Below are 16,368 nucleotides of genomic sequence, written 5' to 3'. Positions count from 1 at the left end.
ATAGGTGCGACAAAAGGACAACGAAGTGCCGGTACTGCGCCGATTACGGACATCACCCTTCGCTGTGCTTTCGGCCTCAGAGAAGCGAAGAAACCCGACAACAGCTAGAGGAGTTGAAGCGTCGGCTGCGGCAGAGCGTGCAGCGATTAAAACTCTTAAGAAGACAGTTACACCTTCTGCAAGATGTAGAATAATTGCTTCATTTAAGATTTGTTTTTGTTTGGCTCGCCGATTGTGTATTTTATTCTGGCAGTGTCTTTTATTTGGGCCGCGGGGAGTATCGCGGATCATCGCGATTGCTCGCCGCGCGATCGACAGGAGTATGTGAGCAGGACGGGTGCGCAGCTTATCTCCTCTCTCATCTAAAAAACAGTGTTGCGCACCCGCCCTGCAGACCTTCTTAAGCCTCCAGTGAGGCTTCTTTGTTTCATTGTCTTTTTTTTTATATAATAATTCCATTTTTGTTCTTTTCTCTCTTGTACATTTTTTGGTTGATTTTTATGAGGTTTAATTACCCAAGTTTGAGGTAATGAATGGTTGATTGCGTTGGGTGGTCGAGTGTCGTTTTTCGTAACCGCGTGGCACAGGGCACGAGCTTAACCGCTACTTTATGGTATGGTTTATGGGTCAACTCAAGGCCGCTCACTTACCAAGGTGATGGACAGGAAGACTTTTCTTCCATTCGACCAATCGACTTCCTCCAAAAGGATTTGACACTAACCCTACCAACCACACACCTCACAGATCCCATGACAAACGATCCCGACTACCATACCCCAGACGAGATTCGAGCCCTCCAAACTCGTCAAGAGGTCATTGCTTCCTTACAATCATCATGCGGTGCCACGGAACGATTTTGGACTATTTGGCAAAAACATTACCTGACCTGCCTACGAGAAACGCACAGAAGGACAATCTCAAGTAAACGACAGGGACGAGAGACTCCTACCATAGGGGACGTGGTTTTAGTAAGCGATCCAGTAATTCCACGTAATGAGTGGAAGCTAGCACGAATTACCGATACTCGAGCAGGACGGGATGGGGAAATTAGAGAAGTCGAGCTTCTCACGCCAGCGCGCAGAAAAATACGACGACCTCCAAACCTTCTCATCCCTCTGGAAATACAGCCTGCTACAACTCCTTCCCACACCACACCAGGAGATCACGCAGTATCAGACGGGACAGACGAACAAATACCCACTTCTCATCCTTACAACCTGCGTCCGCGACGCGCAGTACATTACGCTGATGAGCAAGTGGTTACGACAACTCAAACTGCAACAGTCAGACGTTTCCCACCAAAATGGTTCCTATTCTACATCATGATCATCACATTGTTCACAACTTCGTCTACTTTTGCCAACAGGGATATAAGCATGACGTGTAGCAACGAAGGTGTGCTCGTTCATACATCTCGGAACGATCCGTTTGAAATCTGCGCGGACCACCATTGTCAAATGATCACCCCAGTGACAAACCCCTTCCTTGTCAAATTTCCACCAGAGGCAACACTTCATGACTACCTAGTGTCACTTAAATGGAATACCGGAGATCAACTGGCAACCATGGAGACAATGTGCCATCGCCTCAATTTCTGTCAACAACTCGATTGTTGGATATGCTCAGCGGTCGTCTTCAACCCCGAGTGTTGGCCAATGGGTGCAATAGTCATCACAGCACTCCTCTTATACGTTATAGTAGCCATACTATATGTACTCCTGTATGTTCCCATGACTATGGGAAAACCGATCCGTATCATTCTCATCGTGCTGAGAAGGATCCTCCTAATTTTGGCATCTGCACTCATAAAGCTCTGCATGACACTATGCCGCAGGATGAGACGACGACGGCCACAATCGCACAGAGACCGTTTGCTAGCAGTTTTGGCAATAACTCTTGCCGTATCCACATATGCGATCCATGCGTGCCAACAAGTAAATGTACTTGAACATCGCTCCACTGTATGTAACAACTACGACGGACACGAAAGTTGCTCGATTTACCTGAACGAGCTTCTCAAAATCAACACTTTCCATCGTGAAGCCTGTCTACGACTCACTCGAAACGTAACCTTGATCGCAAACGTCAAACTTCGTTGGAAAGGCCTCTACCTACACTGTGAACAGGAGTCGAGGATCTTCACACGAGCAGTGGAGCTGCAAAGGATTGACAGCAAACGCTGCCCGCACATGGGCTCGTGTCAAGGTCAAAAATGCGCCGCGATCCACCATTCAAGTCTGATACCGGAACTTGAGGAAGGAAATAAATATCCAGGTCGCACAGGCTGCATAGAATCGTGCGGCGGCCCAGGATGCGACTGTTTCTTCTTAAGTTCCGGTTGTCTGTTCTACCGCGTATACGCGGTGCCGAAGAACAGCAAAGTCTACGAAATATTCCGCTGTACCCGATGGACTGAACAAGTAAAATTGGAGGTGACAATTGAGGACCTCAGCTCCTCTGAAGGAAAAAGGCGATATGTCCTCGCTATAACTCCGAACGTGCCCACGGAAGTACCGTCAATGACAGTTACGATGACGGCGGTAACTCTACCTCCTCTACCCAATCTCTCCAAAGAGTTTGTCACAGATGGACGAGATGTCGCGATCTGGAATAATCCTTTTACACCGGACCTTCTCTGTGCTTCTTGGCGCCACGCTAGAGACATGAACTGCACCCTCAAAGATGATTGCAGATGTCACGCCGCGGAAAACAGTGTCAGCTGTGCATGCCCTACAAAAGATATCCTGGCATATTTCAAGCAGCTCAACTTAGTTCTCCCAGTGAAAACAGCTTCCTGGGAGCTATCGCGACGACTCAATGAGACAGTCACAGCAAAAATTTCACAAATGGTATCAGCGGACTTTGTTGTTCAGTTCAAGACGGTCATCGAGACTGCGAATCTCCTTGTCACCAACAATGTGTGCAACATCGCCAACAGCGAACTGGAGGGATGCTACTACTGTGCGAAGGGAGCTACAGCCAAGGTCACCTGTAGATCATCAACTAACACGCTCGGAGAAGTCCTGTGTGGTCGCCATGCCTTTGTGGTACCATGCGCTCCCACTTCACCTGAGTCAAATCTCTATTTCCACTTGGATTCCGCACGCCAACTTCTCAATTGCTCGATCAGATGTGGAGAAACCGTGCATTACTTCGTTCTATCGGGTATTCTACGGTACACGAGCAATTTTCATGCTGCAATGACTGACTTTATTCAAGGGAACACTACCGCTTACCATGGTTTCCAGCTCCCAGACTTTCACCACATACTGAACGTCTTCATGGACTGGTACAAAGTACTGTTTGTCAGCATTCTGGCAGTGATTTTTGCCTTATTGGTGTCCTACTTGTGCCTACAATCTCTGGGAATACGCCTCATGACGCTCCTTTTGCGCGGCGCACTTACCCTGGTATGCTACCCGGTACGACTGCTGGCAACCACGCTAGAGAGATTTCGCACACCACGACCAAATCGGGACGCGCATGAAAAATGGCTCTGACCCTACACGCAATGAGAATACCCATCTGTACACGATTAAGAGACAACATTCGATTTTTTTCTCTCTCTCTTTTACACAATAACAAAGTATAAAACAAAAAAAAAAGGAAGGATACCATTTTCCACAGATAACGCGTAGGCTAGTGAATCGCCAATGTTGTGCCTATTTTTTCAGCAAGTTATGGAATTCAACTCGGCTCCTCCATCGCCAAACCCTATCCATTCGGCATCCACTTCATGTCAGCTACGTAGCTTACAGCACGACTATGAAGAGCTGCTACACGCTCTGCCGCAACTCCCCACCCCCCAACAGCTCGTGGACCAGATTGCGCGAACCGTGGAAACGCTTCACAGGACGATGCGCTCCATCCTTCACCTGGATACTCAAATAGAGGCCCTCCGAGCGGATGATAGTTCGTGGCAGACCAGATACTGGAAACACAGCATGGCAGCCGCTTCCGTGGATAAGCTACGCCTCGAGTTGCTTCTGTCGCGAACGACACTCACGTTCCTTTTTTCCTTTCCTCCACTCCTCGTAGCTACACGCGTGATATCGCTGGAGCAATGGAACGCCAAACTAGCCGAGCCGCGCACGGATACTGAAGGTGATACCTTAGCCATGGGACTCAAGGACTTAGAGAACACCATTTCAGAGCAGCTCGGATTCCTTCAACATTACTCCGGACTACTCCGAACGATTGGCGAGAGCATTGCGGAAGACCAGTTTCAAGATCAGCAGATCGAGGACGAGGACAACCGATTCTTCGAAAACCTGATAATACGCAAGCTCGACAACATCACGCACATACTACGAGGATCCCAACTGGAGCATAGCGCGACGCAGACCGAGTCTGCGGAGGACCATCGCGGCGCGGAGGCTGCGGAGACGCAGGATTCGGGCGCGCGGCGGCAGGAAAGCGAAGAGGGACGGGAACAACGCGCTATCGACGACAACGCAGAATTCATGGAAGAACTGCAAGAGGAAATCCGTCCCGACGACGTTTTTGTCGTTGTAGACGAGGTCGTGGGAGCCGAGGTTACCGAGGAGAACGCTTATCACGAGGAGGCGCTGGCACCAAAAGATACGAGCGAGACAAGACGTCTCAACGAGGAGATATTACGTGTTCTCACCGAAAAAAGGGACCTGGAGCGACGGATTCACGAGATGGCGAACGAGAAGACTTGCCCTCGCCGCAGATTTGAAACAGGGCAGATCAGGAACGAAAACGAAACGACGATGCCGTGCGTCTTTTGTGGACTAATCGGCGTGCATTACTCGGACGCTTGTGATGTCTACCCCGACACCCGCCGGAGATGGCGCATAATACGCGAAGCCGCACGTTGCAGGGTGTGTCTCAAAAAACGCTGCACGGGAGGACATAGGTGCGACAAAAGGACAACGAAGTGCCGGTACTGCGCCGATTACGGACATCACCCTTCGCTGTGCTTTCGGCCTCAGAGAAGCGAAGAAACCCGACAACAGCTAGAGGAGTTGAAGCGTCGGCTGCGGCAGAGCGTGCAGCGATTAAAACTCTTAAGAAGACAGTTACACCTTCTGCAAGATGTAGAATAATTGCTTCATTTAAGATTTGTTTTTGTTTTGCTCGCCGATTGTGTATTTTATTCTGGCAGTGTCTTTTATTTGGGCCGCGGGGAGTATCGCGGATCATCGCGATTGCTCGCCGCGCGATGGTATGTGAGCAGGACGGGTGCGCAGCTTATCTCCTCTCTCATCTAAAAAACAGTGCTGCGCACCCGCCCTGCAGACCTTCTTAAGCCTCCAGTGAGGCTTCTTTGTTTCATTGTCTTTTTTTTATATAATAATTCCATTTTTGTTCTTTTCTCTCTTGTACATTTTTTGGTTGATTTTTATGGGGTTTAATTACCCAAGTTTGAGGTAATGAATGGTTGATTGCGTTGGGTGGTTGAGTGTCGTTTTCGTAACCGCGTGGCACAAGGCACGAGCTTAACCGCTACTTTAGTCCATTATCTGCAACTAATTTCGATACAAGCTTGACAACATGTTTCGCAACGCTTTCTGCAAATGCAACAATATGGTCGGCGCACTCGAGATCGGTCAAGTGGCACCTTGATGGTGTAAAAACGATCTTGGCAGGACACTGATCGACTTTGTTGTTCGCATGACGTCATTGATGGCGAATTTGAACAGGAAGGTTCCTACCATTGTTCGTTGTCTTACTCCAATCCCCATTTCAAACGATCGAGCGATTGTACATCCACCTGGTGCTCGAACTACAGTACTTGCTTCCTGGTTCATGTTTTCAAGTAAGTGGAAAAAAAAACTTTCGGCCAAAACGACAACCGATTTGGTCGTAGCGCATTGTTTCTTTGCTTTGTTTCATAAATAGGTCATAATAGGATGAATGGGTGCAAAACTTTGCACATAACATGCAGCAAAGAAATTTCTCCATAGTTCCTAGAGTCCATGACGTATAACTGCTTGCGGAGCGAGATTGTGATGGCTTATCTCCACGAGTCAGGTTTCTTTCCATTGATCCATAACTAGCGAAGATCATTCATCTGAAGGGATGGATGATCTTCGCTAGTTATGGATCGATGGAAAGAAAACTGACTCCATTATCAATCTGAAGGGAATCAACCATTTGAAGCTTTGATCTTTGCTAGTTCACAAATCCCAGATAAAAAATTTTAGCATTTCTCCGCTAATTCCATCGTCTTCATCAGACATTTCAATCTTCATCTTTTGAATACAGATCAGAACATCCGAATCTGTCGGTGCTTCCTCGCTAACCGCAAAAACGCACGAACGTGGTTTACGAACGCACTCGAGTTCAGGAACTGATTGCGTTCGCTGGTTCAGCAAGGTCTTGAAGTGATCCCTCTAAAATGGTAGGCTTGCCTCAGAATTACATGTGGACTTTGTCTTCGCAGATACGGAAGCAAACTTCTTCCTCGGTCCTAGACGGGGAGCGTTTCTAATACTTTGTGAAAAAATCTGCACCGCAAAGCTTCTTCCTGGTCTATACTTCAACATGAACATATATCGTTGGGAAAACTTCCTTCTGCGCTCCTTGTTCCGCAGTGTCAACCTTCTACCGGTAAGGAACTCCTCGCTTTCTTCTGTGGAATCGTATTCTGAAGCTGAGTGGACGGTGGCCAGAGTCGAAAGCGTCGTTTCAAACAGCTCTAGATTTCCGAATATCCGGCTGAAGAATGTTTCTCTTCAGAAAGTAGTCGAGCTGAAGTTTGAGAGTTCTCATCCTTCGCTTGTCTTGTCTTCGCTCAAATTTTTTCTGATTCTTTTCTTCTGAAAGGGATGACGATGCCCATCTATCTATAGGTCGACCAGACGGCTACGCGTCCGACGCGCGCTCCGCTGGATAATACAATTTTCCTAATACATCGGATTGTTGTTCGAGTCCCGTCTTCGCGTTCTCGTCTATTCCGCCAATGTCCACTCGCTGGGTGGGTATCCCAGACATCAACGCGCTGAATTCATCAAAGAAAACACTCTTCAGCAGTCGTACAAAGGCGCATCTCAACGACGTTGAGCCAAATCACTCCAACACGTTGTTGTAGTAGTTTCTCACGGCTATCGTGCAGCCTCCTACCTTCTTTTTTTATCAGCATCGCCACAGTAGATGGTGTAATCTCCTGATGACGAGCTGGCCACTGATGCGTGTCCACAGCAGTGCTGCAAACGGCATACAACGATATCCCAGAACTTTAGACGCGACTAACTTTAACTTTAGGCTTGGAGGTCAAAATTCAATCCCTCACTGCAGTTCAACGTGACCAAACGGATAGTTGTTGCCAATGATTCCATGCTCGCTCCAGGCAGATGACCTTCCAGGTTGTGGGCTTTGGTGATGTGCTTTTCGCAATATATCGGAATCTTGCGTCATACAGTGCAGGGTATATAGCTTGTAAGTTCCCAATTTCTGACGAATACAATCAATAGAATACAATCAATAATCAATCAATAGAACACTTTTGCAAATGCATAAGTAATTCCAACATTTTTTTATAAAACAATAGTAATAATGACAAGAGGTAGTATATTTGAAAACATGGAACCAAACAACTTCGTAAGAAGAAAGTTGTAGTTAGGTCTTGAGTAGACAAAATCTTGACATTCCTAAATCACTGTCAGTTTTGAGGTACCTTAGTAGAATAGGATATAAAAGTAAACAAAAATTTCGAGACCAAAAGAATAATGCCTTTTTTTTCTCGAAAATTATTTAGACCAATTTTACTTTTTCTTGCGAAACGTCCACCCTGAATCAATTTCAGACTTTTTAAGCAACGATTTTATTAGGATAAATGAGTAAAAACTAACAAATCAAAGGAAAACCACGAAAGTGAAGATATATCCCTCAAACTCTAAAGACAGTCATCAGTACGTGAGTGAATACTTCCTTGACAATACTTTATGAATAATATTTGTGTTGCTAAATAAAATAGATGGAAAGTAGAGAGGCGCAGATATGACAAAAAAATACAGTGATCGTTTGTTAAAGGCAGCATACCACGAGTCTGAGGTGGTGCTGATTTCAGGTGGAGTATTCATATACGGGATCGTAGATTATTGAGAGAAAAGTGATTCCTAATTGCCGTAGAAAACGGCCAGGAAGATATGGCTTCGAGCGTTCCGGCGCACTATCTTCTACAAGGAGTTTGATTGGAGCGCGCCAGTCTTCTGCACGCGCCGTATCTTCTGGACCGTTTTTTTTACGGCAATTAGGAAGAAATTGACGGAATCACCCACCTCTCCATAATCTGCTATCCCGTATACGAATAATTCACCTGAAATCTGTGCCACCTCAGATTCGTGGGGTGATGCCTTTAAGGAAGGGAAGAGAGAAAACAAAAAAATGTTAGATTAACGTTTCTAGTAGTACAAATCTTGCTCTTTCCTTTGACACACTCACGTTTTGCGAACACCGATGGCAGCATTGAATTGTACTGATCGAATAGGGTCAAATACAGCTTTTGATACACCAGATCAGATTCAGATTCTACAATCATCAATCATCATCAATCATTTTTCAAGGGGCTTTGAATGACATTGAGAAGCACTTACGATCTTTTACATCGTGCGTCCTTGCCATGGAAAACATAGAACATAACGCAAGTTGAAAAGTAGACATCATCCTGAAAGCTCTAGAAGATGGCAGGGTGAACTGATTCATCCACATAATTTCTGTTTTTTATGAAAGAACATAAAGCCACAAAATTACAGAAAGTGTAGAAGACATATCTATACGAATAGGTGGGTGTGGTGTAGCGGTTGGAGGTTCCGCCGCCTGCACGATCGATCGGAGGTTCGAATCCGCCTGACTGCTCACCAAGGGCTTTATCCCTCAGTGGATAAATTGGTACCAGACCTGTCTGGGAGGATAAAACACTGACTTGACACGTCGGCTAGCCGCCGCAAGTCATTGTATGGGCCAGTTACACGTTCGTAAATCTCAAACGATTCTGAACTGAAGAGAACGTAGGGGCTCATCTCAAACGGATTAGTTAACGCCAGACACTTTATGATTTATCTATAAAAGAAGACAAGTTAGGTAGAGAATAAAAATTAATGCGGTTAACTTAGCGTAACGGTACGTGGGTACACTGCTAATGTATCGAAATGAAATGAAATGCATGATCGTTCCCGCCTAACTCCAAAAACTGTGTAATATGCCCATTCGGCAAGAAACGCGACTGCATGGTCTCCGTTGTGGTCTACCTAATCTTGGCCAAAACAATGCAATGTGCCCTAAAATCCCATAGATAAGAGCAGTTTAATTTACCGGTGAAAAATGAATTGGAATGAAATTGAAATTGAATGCAGTCACCTCTCTAACTTGATGGATGGATAAATAAAAATCGGAGAAGAAGTTTAGAAGAAGCTCCGCCCCTTAACTCTAAACCCCGCCCACTTAATAAACAATTCATATAGAAAAATAGCGATTTTCTGCCGGAATCTCTCTAGAAGTGCCGGAATTTGATCTCTGGCTAGAACTTGAAGAGCCCATTCGATCAGTAAAATTCCATAGATAAGAGCGGTTTAATTTACCGGTAAAAAATGATTTTGAAAAAATATTTTTAAAATTTTATTTGTATATTAAACAACAAGGACTCCAACATACCTAAACATAACACTAAACTTTTCCAATTTCTACTTCGTCATCATCGTTTATATTCATCATGGCAAAATCGTTTTTGAGATTTTCCAAATCACGCAATGCTTTTTCAAAGCTATGTTGAATAACATCAGATGAAATGGATTGGAAACTTTCACTAACTAAAAATGCAGCTTCTTCGTAGCTTCTTCGTTTTCTCTTTTGTTCCATACTTCAACGATCCATTCTTTCATCGATTCCTGATTCATCCAACCTTTTTCATTTGTTTTCACAATGACATCTGGGGGAAATTGTCCTTTTGGCATTAACTTCTTCTTAAAAATTAGCATTGGTTTAAGTTTCTCTCCAGCAGCAGTCACTCCCAATACAACAGTAAAATTAGATTTCTCATGGCCGGTAGAATCAATTTTAACTTCACATCAACTGTCCGTTCATAGATGATATCAAAGGGAACTGGTACTTCATCAATATTTCCCAAATTGAAAGGGGATACGTTTAAGGCTTCAGTTGCAACGAACTTTCGAAAATTCGAGCATTTTTGTAGATGGTCAGACGGTAATGGTTGACCGACACTTGTTCTTCTTCGTACAGAGAGCTTTTTTCGCGCCATAAACAGGATGCACCAATGCGCAGATGCTTTAAAATTTTGGTGACCATGCTCTTCTGCTAATTCCTTTGCTTTGGTCCTTATTTCTTTCACCGTGACAGCTCTATTTTCTTCTCGTTTTTTGACAACCCAGTTGTAGATGGCTTCTTCAACTTCTTCAACGCTTGGTTTTTTGTATCGTCGGGCTCTCTTCGTTGCTGGCATCTCTTGAAGATTTTGTCGATCAACAACCCACTTTCTTGTCATTGCTTCAGTGACTTCAAAATGACTAGCCGCTGCCAAGGTTCCATGCAAATCACGATAATTGACGGCGTCTAGCTTGAAAGCTGCTGTATACGATTTACGACGTTTCATAGCAGGTGATACAGGATAGAAAGAATATAGAAAACAGTAAGAATAAAGGTAGAGTTGTAGGCTATTATTGCGATAATCATGAGCACACAACGCCAACAAAAACCTATACAAACGTCAATTTTCATTTTCTAGCACAAACCGCTCTTATCTATGGACCGCTCTTATCTATGGGATTTTAGGGTACCTCCAGCAAACCTCAAGGGGAAGCTAGTACGTAACCGTGTGTATGATCGACTCTGCACAACTCCCAGCTGCGTGGTTTGCCCTTATGGCAGAGAGGGTGATTGCATGATATCGGGAGTGGTGTATCGTATCACGTGCAGGTTGTGCGGTGACGATTATATAGGGGAAACGGGACGCCCTTTGTGTATTAGGGTCAAGGAGCATCTAGATGGACTCGCAAAATCCAAAACCTTCACCCCACTTGGAGCACACCGTAGAATATGTCATCCAAACTCCGAAGTAGAGGTAGAAGTTCGTATATTATCCTACGAGTCCGAAATCACAGCACGCAGAACGCTAGAGGCCTTTTGGATAACCGCCAAAAGTCCAAAAATGAACAAGAAGGATGAGTGCATTGCGATCACAAACGAGTTATCCCCGTATCAAGACTTATGCGGGTTTTGATCTACGGGGCGGGCCGTGAGGTCCCTATATAAAAACCCTTGTGACTCGTAGTTGTGGTACGTGATGGTCTGCTGAGTTAACAAGTCTAGCTAATGAGGTAAGTACTAGTCTATGTGTTGCTGTTTGAGTTTGCTTACCGTTTGGGTGCTTTCTGTAGGGTGATGAGGCGCTTGAGGGGATAGGTCACTAATGGCTTTGAGTTTTCCAGGCTCTGACGAAGGCGATATCGCCGAAACGTTAGCCGCTGTTTAATAAAGATCGATACCAATCTTGGCTACAGCTCAAGGAAATCAGATAAAACTACGTTGTCCTCATTCCCAAGAACATCGAAATGGGACAAAAGACTCGTATGCAGCGACCCTTCTGGAAGCTAATGGCAGACAATATCATGAAAATGCTCCCTTCTGCAGAGCTGCATCTACGTGGCCATATGCGAGTCATATCCTAATTAGTAAAGCGGTACAATCCCATCACACCAACAGTCTGGTAACATCACACCATCGCCACTACTTAGGTAAACTATACTATTTGGGATCTTTTTGTTCTTGGTTCCGGGATATCTCTGATGATGACTTGTTCTGGATGAGGCATTTAAGAAAATAGCTTACTACTGTTTTGACTTTGCAAACTCTGACGAAGGCGACAACGCCGAAACTTTGGCCGAATAACTGTTCATTCTTCACATTTATAACCAACAAACGACAAAGGTACTTCAATCAACACTAATATCATCAATGACCTTCGTTCATTGATCGGATAAATAGTTGATTCTCTTGGTTAAGAATAGATTTTTTCTAAAAATTAGCTCTTTTCTTCCATCGTTGATGCTTTTGTGGTCACCACTTAGTTAACTTATTGCTCTACCTATCATCTGTCTAGTAAGATTTACTGAAAGAACCTAAAATCCTAAATAACGTAAAATACCAAGACCTCTACATAATCGTTCCTTCTACATCCCTGTGATTTTCCTCTACCTGATTTTTCCGTCTGATGACTGTTCTAAATGAATCAAACTCTAAGGAACACCAATCTTCGTACAGATGCGATAGAAGACGGCGATCTCTCGAACACAACCATGTTGAACGTTCAAAAAGTGTTCAGCTTTGCTACGGATAAAATATTGCATAGCGATGCCACTGCAAATTTGTCTAATGGCCATTTCATGGATTTAGGCGTTTCTCAGCAGTGTGAAGTAAGTGACGTTTTAACAATAGATGTCCTAATTTCGAGACTTTTTTTTGTGGTGTTCGCTTCTCTCGCCTTCACTGATCAACAAAAATTAATAACAGTGGCGTTTTATGTAAAATTAAAATTCTGTTTTCCTAACAATGCTTTCTTCATATTTTTTTATAAATTTAAGATTAAGATTCCATAGTTTTCCTTCTATACGCGTTAGTTCTACATTTGGAGAACATTCAATTTTCAACTAGAAACACTCACTCATCACTCGAAGTATGGGTTTTCGTCCTGTTTACCCCAACATTTAGCACAGAATGATGAGCGAATATGAAATGACATGGTCTGAACTTCATCCCATTGTTGATAAACATTAACGTTCCACGACAGATCATATAAACTGCTCGCCACTATTTAAACAGCTAATTTCATTTGTGTTTCCACTTTCTAAGGAAGGGATATTACCAATCTGAGGCAGACCTGCAAGGAAATAGATACGCGAGTCATAGAGGTGCAGCCCAACATGTGCGGTGGTCATGAAAATGAAACGGTTGCAAAGTCCCATTTACCTTTCGCGACATCCACACGAGGTTATTGCGCGATACTGCTGTACCAAGGAATACCAATTCCACGTCGTTGAAACGTAGTTTTAATAGATTTCTTTGAGCTGTAGCCGAGATTGGTATTGATCGTCTTTATTTAACAACGGCTAACGCTTCGGCGTTATCGCCTTCGTCAGAGACTGGAAAACTCAAAGCCATTAGTGACTTATCCCCTCAAGCGCCTCATCACCCTACAGAAAGCACTCAAACGGTAAGCAAACTCAACAGCAACACATAGGCTAATACTTACCTCATTGGCTAGTCTTGTTAACACAGCAGACCATCACGTACCTCAACTACGAGTCACAAGAGTTTTATATAGGGACCTCACGGCCCGCCCCGTAGATCAAAACCCGCATAGGTCTTGATATGGGGATAACTCGTTTGTGATCGCAATGCACTCATCCTTCTTGTTCATTTTTGGACTTTTGGCGGTTATCCAAAAGACCTCTAGTGTTCTGCGTGCTGTGATTTCAGACTCGTAGGATAATATACGAACTTCTACCTCTATTTCGGAGTCTGGATGACATATTCTACGGTGTGCTCCAAGTGGGGTGAAGATTTTTGATTTTGCGAGTCCATCTAGATGCTTCTTGACCCTAATACACAGTGGGCGTCCCGTTTTTCCTATATAATCGTCACCGCACAACGGTCCACGTCGTTGGACCCGTGTCACCCCATTTGACCGTTTTACGACGCAGGCACACCAACTCGCCGCCGTGAGACCCGTCACATTTCATTTTATGGCTTTGCGGCATAGACACATCAATCCGATGCTGTGGCACCCCATTTTGTGGCTTCTTTGCGCCGGCACACCAATGCGATGCGACCCGTCGCATCCCATTCTACATACACACGTGACAGACTAAGCCCGTTATTATATAGCATTATTATATCAATCCAAAATATTTAATCGTGCAAAATAAAACTTTCCACAGCAACTTTCGGGTTGATGGGAGTTTTGTTTTCTGTTTTTTTTTCAAGAAAGTTCCTATTTCTTCAGAATTTTAGAATAAAGGGGGATGTGTCCGGCGTTAATCATTCCGCTTGAAATGGGCCCCCACGTCCACTTCAGTTCAGAATCGTTTGAGGTTTACGAATGTATGACTGGTCTATACAATGACTAGCGCGGCTAGCCGATGTGTCAAGTCAGTGTTTTTATCCTCCCAGACAAGTCTGGTACCAATTTATCAACCCCGGAGGGAAGAAAGGCTTGATGAGCGCTAGAGAGGATTCGAACCTCCGATCGATCGTGCAGGAAGCGGAACCTCAAACCGCTACACTATACTAAATTTTAGAATACTTGAGATGCATTTATGGATATATTATTAAAACAAGTCTGATCGTCCGGCTTACGCCGGACTCTCAGACTTTGTGTGGTGTTCGCTTCGCTCACTTTCATCAACTAACCAAAATATACTTTTAAATTGAAATTCAAAAATTAGTGGTAGTGATATTTTCTGTAAATAATAAGAGTTCTGTTTTCATGTTGTTTTGTTATTTTCTTCTTTCTTTTTTAATGTATATAAAGACAAAAAATTTCATAGTTTTTTCTAAACGCGTCAGTTCTACATTTTGAGAATATTCAAACTTTAGCTTCAAACACTACTTCGGTTCGAATATAATATATACACAATTTTAAAGCATTACGCGAAGAATGGGTGTTCTCCCTATTTTCCTCAACAGCTATCAAGGAATGATGTTTAACATAAAATAATGTGAAGATCATGACACATGTCACACCATCACTGATAAAGGTAACGTTCTTTGTCAAATTATGTAAGCTGTTGGCTACTATTTAAGCAGCCGGTTTCATTCGTGTTTCCACTTTCTGAGGAGCACAATACCAAGCTGAGGCAAACGTGCAAGGAAACAAACGCACGGAGGAGTCATAGAGGTGATGAACAACGCGCGCAGTAGCCACGGGTATCAAACGGCTGCAACGTGCCATTTAACTTCTGCGACACGCAAAAAAAAAATTACTGCAAAATAATACTGTACAACAGTTCCACGCTGTCCGTCGCACCCAATTTTACAGCTTTTGGGTTTTCAATGTGCTCCCCTCGCTTGCACAACTCTTCTTACTGCTGAACAGCACTTCTACTGAAATTACTCTGACCCTAAAGGTTACTTTTAGCTCAAAACACTCATTCGTTTTCGTTCCCTACACAGTGTAGACACGATTTGAAAGTGGTATTCGAAGAATGGGTTTTCCTGTTGTTTCTCCCTAACAGTTACGGCAGAATAATGTTTAACATGAAATGACGTGGACAACATCATCGTACTGATAAAGATAGCGTTCCACGTCAGATCACATAAACAGCGTGCTACTATTTAAGCAGCTGTTTGAACGTGTATATCCAGTTTCTGAGGAACAGCGGAGCCGAGTAGGTGGAGCGCAACGCCGAAAGTGGTTACAACTATAAAACTTTTACAACGTCCCTAGCTTTACGACGCCGGCACACCAACTCGACGCCATTGGACCCGTCACACCCCCTTCTAAAGGTATCTATCATCGGTGCACCAACTCTACGCCATTGGACCCGTCGTACCCCCTTCTATAGGTATTTGGTGCCGGTGGACCCGTCGCACCCCCTTCTATAGCAATCCGACGCTGTGGACCCGTCGCACCTCCTATAGGTATCCGACGTCGTGGGACCCGTCGCACTCCCTTCTATAGGTATCCGACGCCGATGGACCCGTCGCACCCCCTTCTAAGGCTATCTGGCGCCGATGGACCCGTCGCACCCCCTTCTATAGGTATCCGACGTCGTGGGACCCGTCGCACCCCCTTCTAAGGCTATCTGGCGCCGATGGACCCGTCGCACCCCCTTCTATAGGTATCCGACGTCTTGGACCCGTCGCACCCCCTTATAAGGCTATCTGGCGCCGATGGACCCGTCGCGCCCCCTTTTTAGGCTATCTGGCGCCGATGGACCCGTCGCACCCCCTTCTATAGGTATCCGACGTCATGGGACCCGTCGCACCCCCTTCTATAGGTATCCGACGTCGTGGGACCCGTCGCACCCCCTTCTATAGGTATCTGGCGCCGATGGACCCGTCGCACCCCCTTCTATAGGTATCCGACGTCGTGGGACCCGTCGCACCCCCTTCTATAGGTATCCGACGTCGTGGGACCCGTCGCACCCCCTTCTATAGGTATCCGACGCCGTGGACCCGTCGCACCGCCTTCTAACGCTATCTGGCGCCGATAGACCCGTCGCATCCCCTTCTATAGGTATCCGACGTCTTGGACCCGTCGTACCCCTTTCTATAGGTATTTGGTGCCGGTGGACCCCTTCACACCTCATTTTATAGCTTCCTAGCTTCGAGGCATTAACTCGACGCCGGTGGACCCGTCGCACCCCTCATTTTGAATTTCGTGAC

The 16,368-nt window shown here is 44.9% G+C and overlaps 3 protein-coding genes across 7 annotated transcripts; 1 reads left to right on the top strand and 2 right to left on the bottom strand.

Annotated features, from left to right (window-relative positions):
• Positions 1–533: 533 nt before the first annotated feature.
• On the top strand, positions 534–5,072 carry RB195_002145 (uncharacterized protein; the record flags this gene model as incomplete). Of its 4 annotated transcripts, XM_064199256.1 has the most annotated exons (3): positions 534–3,410; positions 3,675–4,785; positions 4,847–4,986. In XM_064199256.1, 3 exons carry the CDS (start codon positions 534–536, stop codon positions 4,984–4,986), a joined length of 4,128 nt encoding a protein of 1,375 aa, XP_064055136.1. The 4 variants fall into 4 exon arrangements, with proteins under 4 accessions (XP_064055136.1, XP_064055137.1, XP_064055134.1 ...); XM_064199254.1 differs by lacking the exons at positions 3,675–4,785; positions 4,847–4,986 and having other exon boundaries at positions 534–3,500; XM_064199253.1 differs by lacking the exon at positions 534–3,410 and having other exon boundaries at positions 3,681–5,072.
• A 1,762-nt stretch (positions 5,073–6,834) lies between these two features.
• Positions 6,835–8,634, bottom strand: RB195_002144 (uncharacterized protein; the record flags this gene model as incomplete). 2 transcript variants are annotated; one of them, XM_064199252.1, is made up of 5 exons in its annotated part: positions 6,835–6,970; positions 7,093–7,175; positions 8,250–8,287; positions 8,413–8,499; positions 8,565–8,634. In XM_064199252.1, 5 exons carry the CDS (start codon positions 8,632–8,634, stop codon positions 6,835–6,837), a joined length of 414 nt encoding a protein of 137 aa, XP_064055132.1. The 2 variants fall into 2 exon arrangements, with proteins under 2 accessions (XP_064055132.1, XP_064055133.1); XM_064199251.1 differs by lacking the exons at positions 6,835–6,970; positions 7,093–7,175; positions 8,250–8,287 and having other exon boundaries at positions 8,327–8,499; positions 8,565–8,631.
• Positions 8,635–9,970: 1,336 nt separating this feature from the next.
• Positions 9,971–10,576, bottom strand: RB195_002143 (uncharacterized protein; the record flags this gene model as incomplete). The annotated part of the gene is made up of 1 exon (XM_064199250.1): positions 9,971–10,576. One exon carries the CDS (start codon positions 10,574–10,576, stop codon positions 9,971–9,973), a length of 606 nt encoding a protein of 201 aa, XP_064055131.1.
• Between the last annotated feature and the right edge of the window lie 5,792 nt (positions 10,577–16,368).

Source organism: Necator americanus, chromosome IV, assembly GCF_031761385.1.
Source record: "Necator americanus strain Aroian chromosome IV, whole genome shotgun sequence".
Taxonomy (NCBI): Eukaryota; Metazoa; Nematoda; class Chromadorea; order Rhabditida; family Ancylostomatidae; genus Necator; species Necator americanus.
This window is presented reverse-complemented; position numbering and strand designations above follow the sequence as displayed.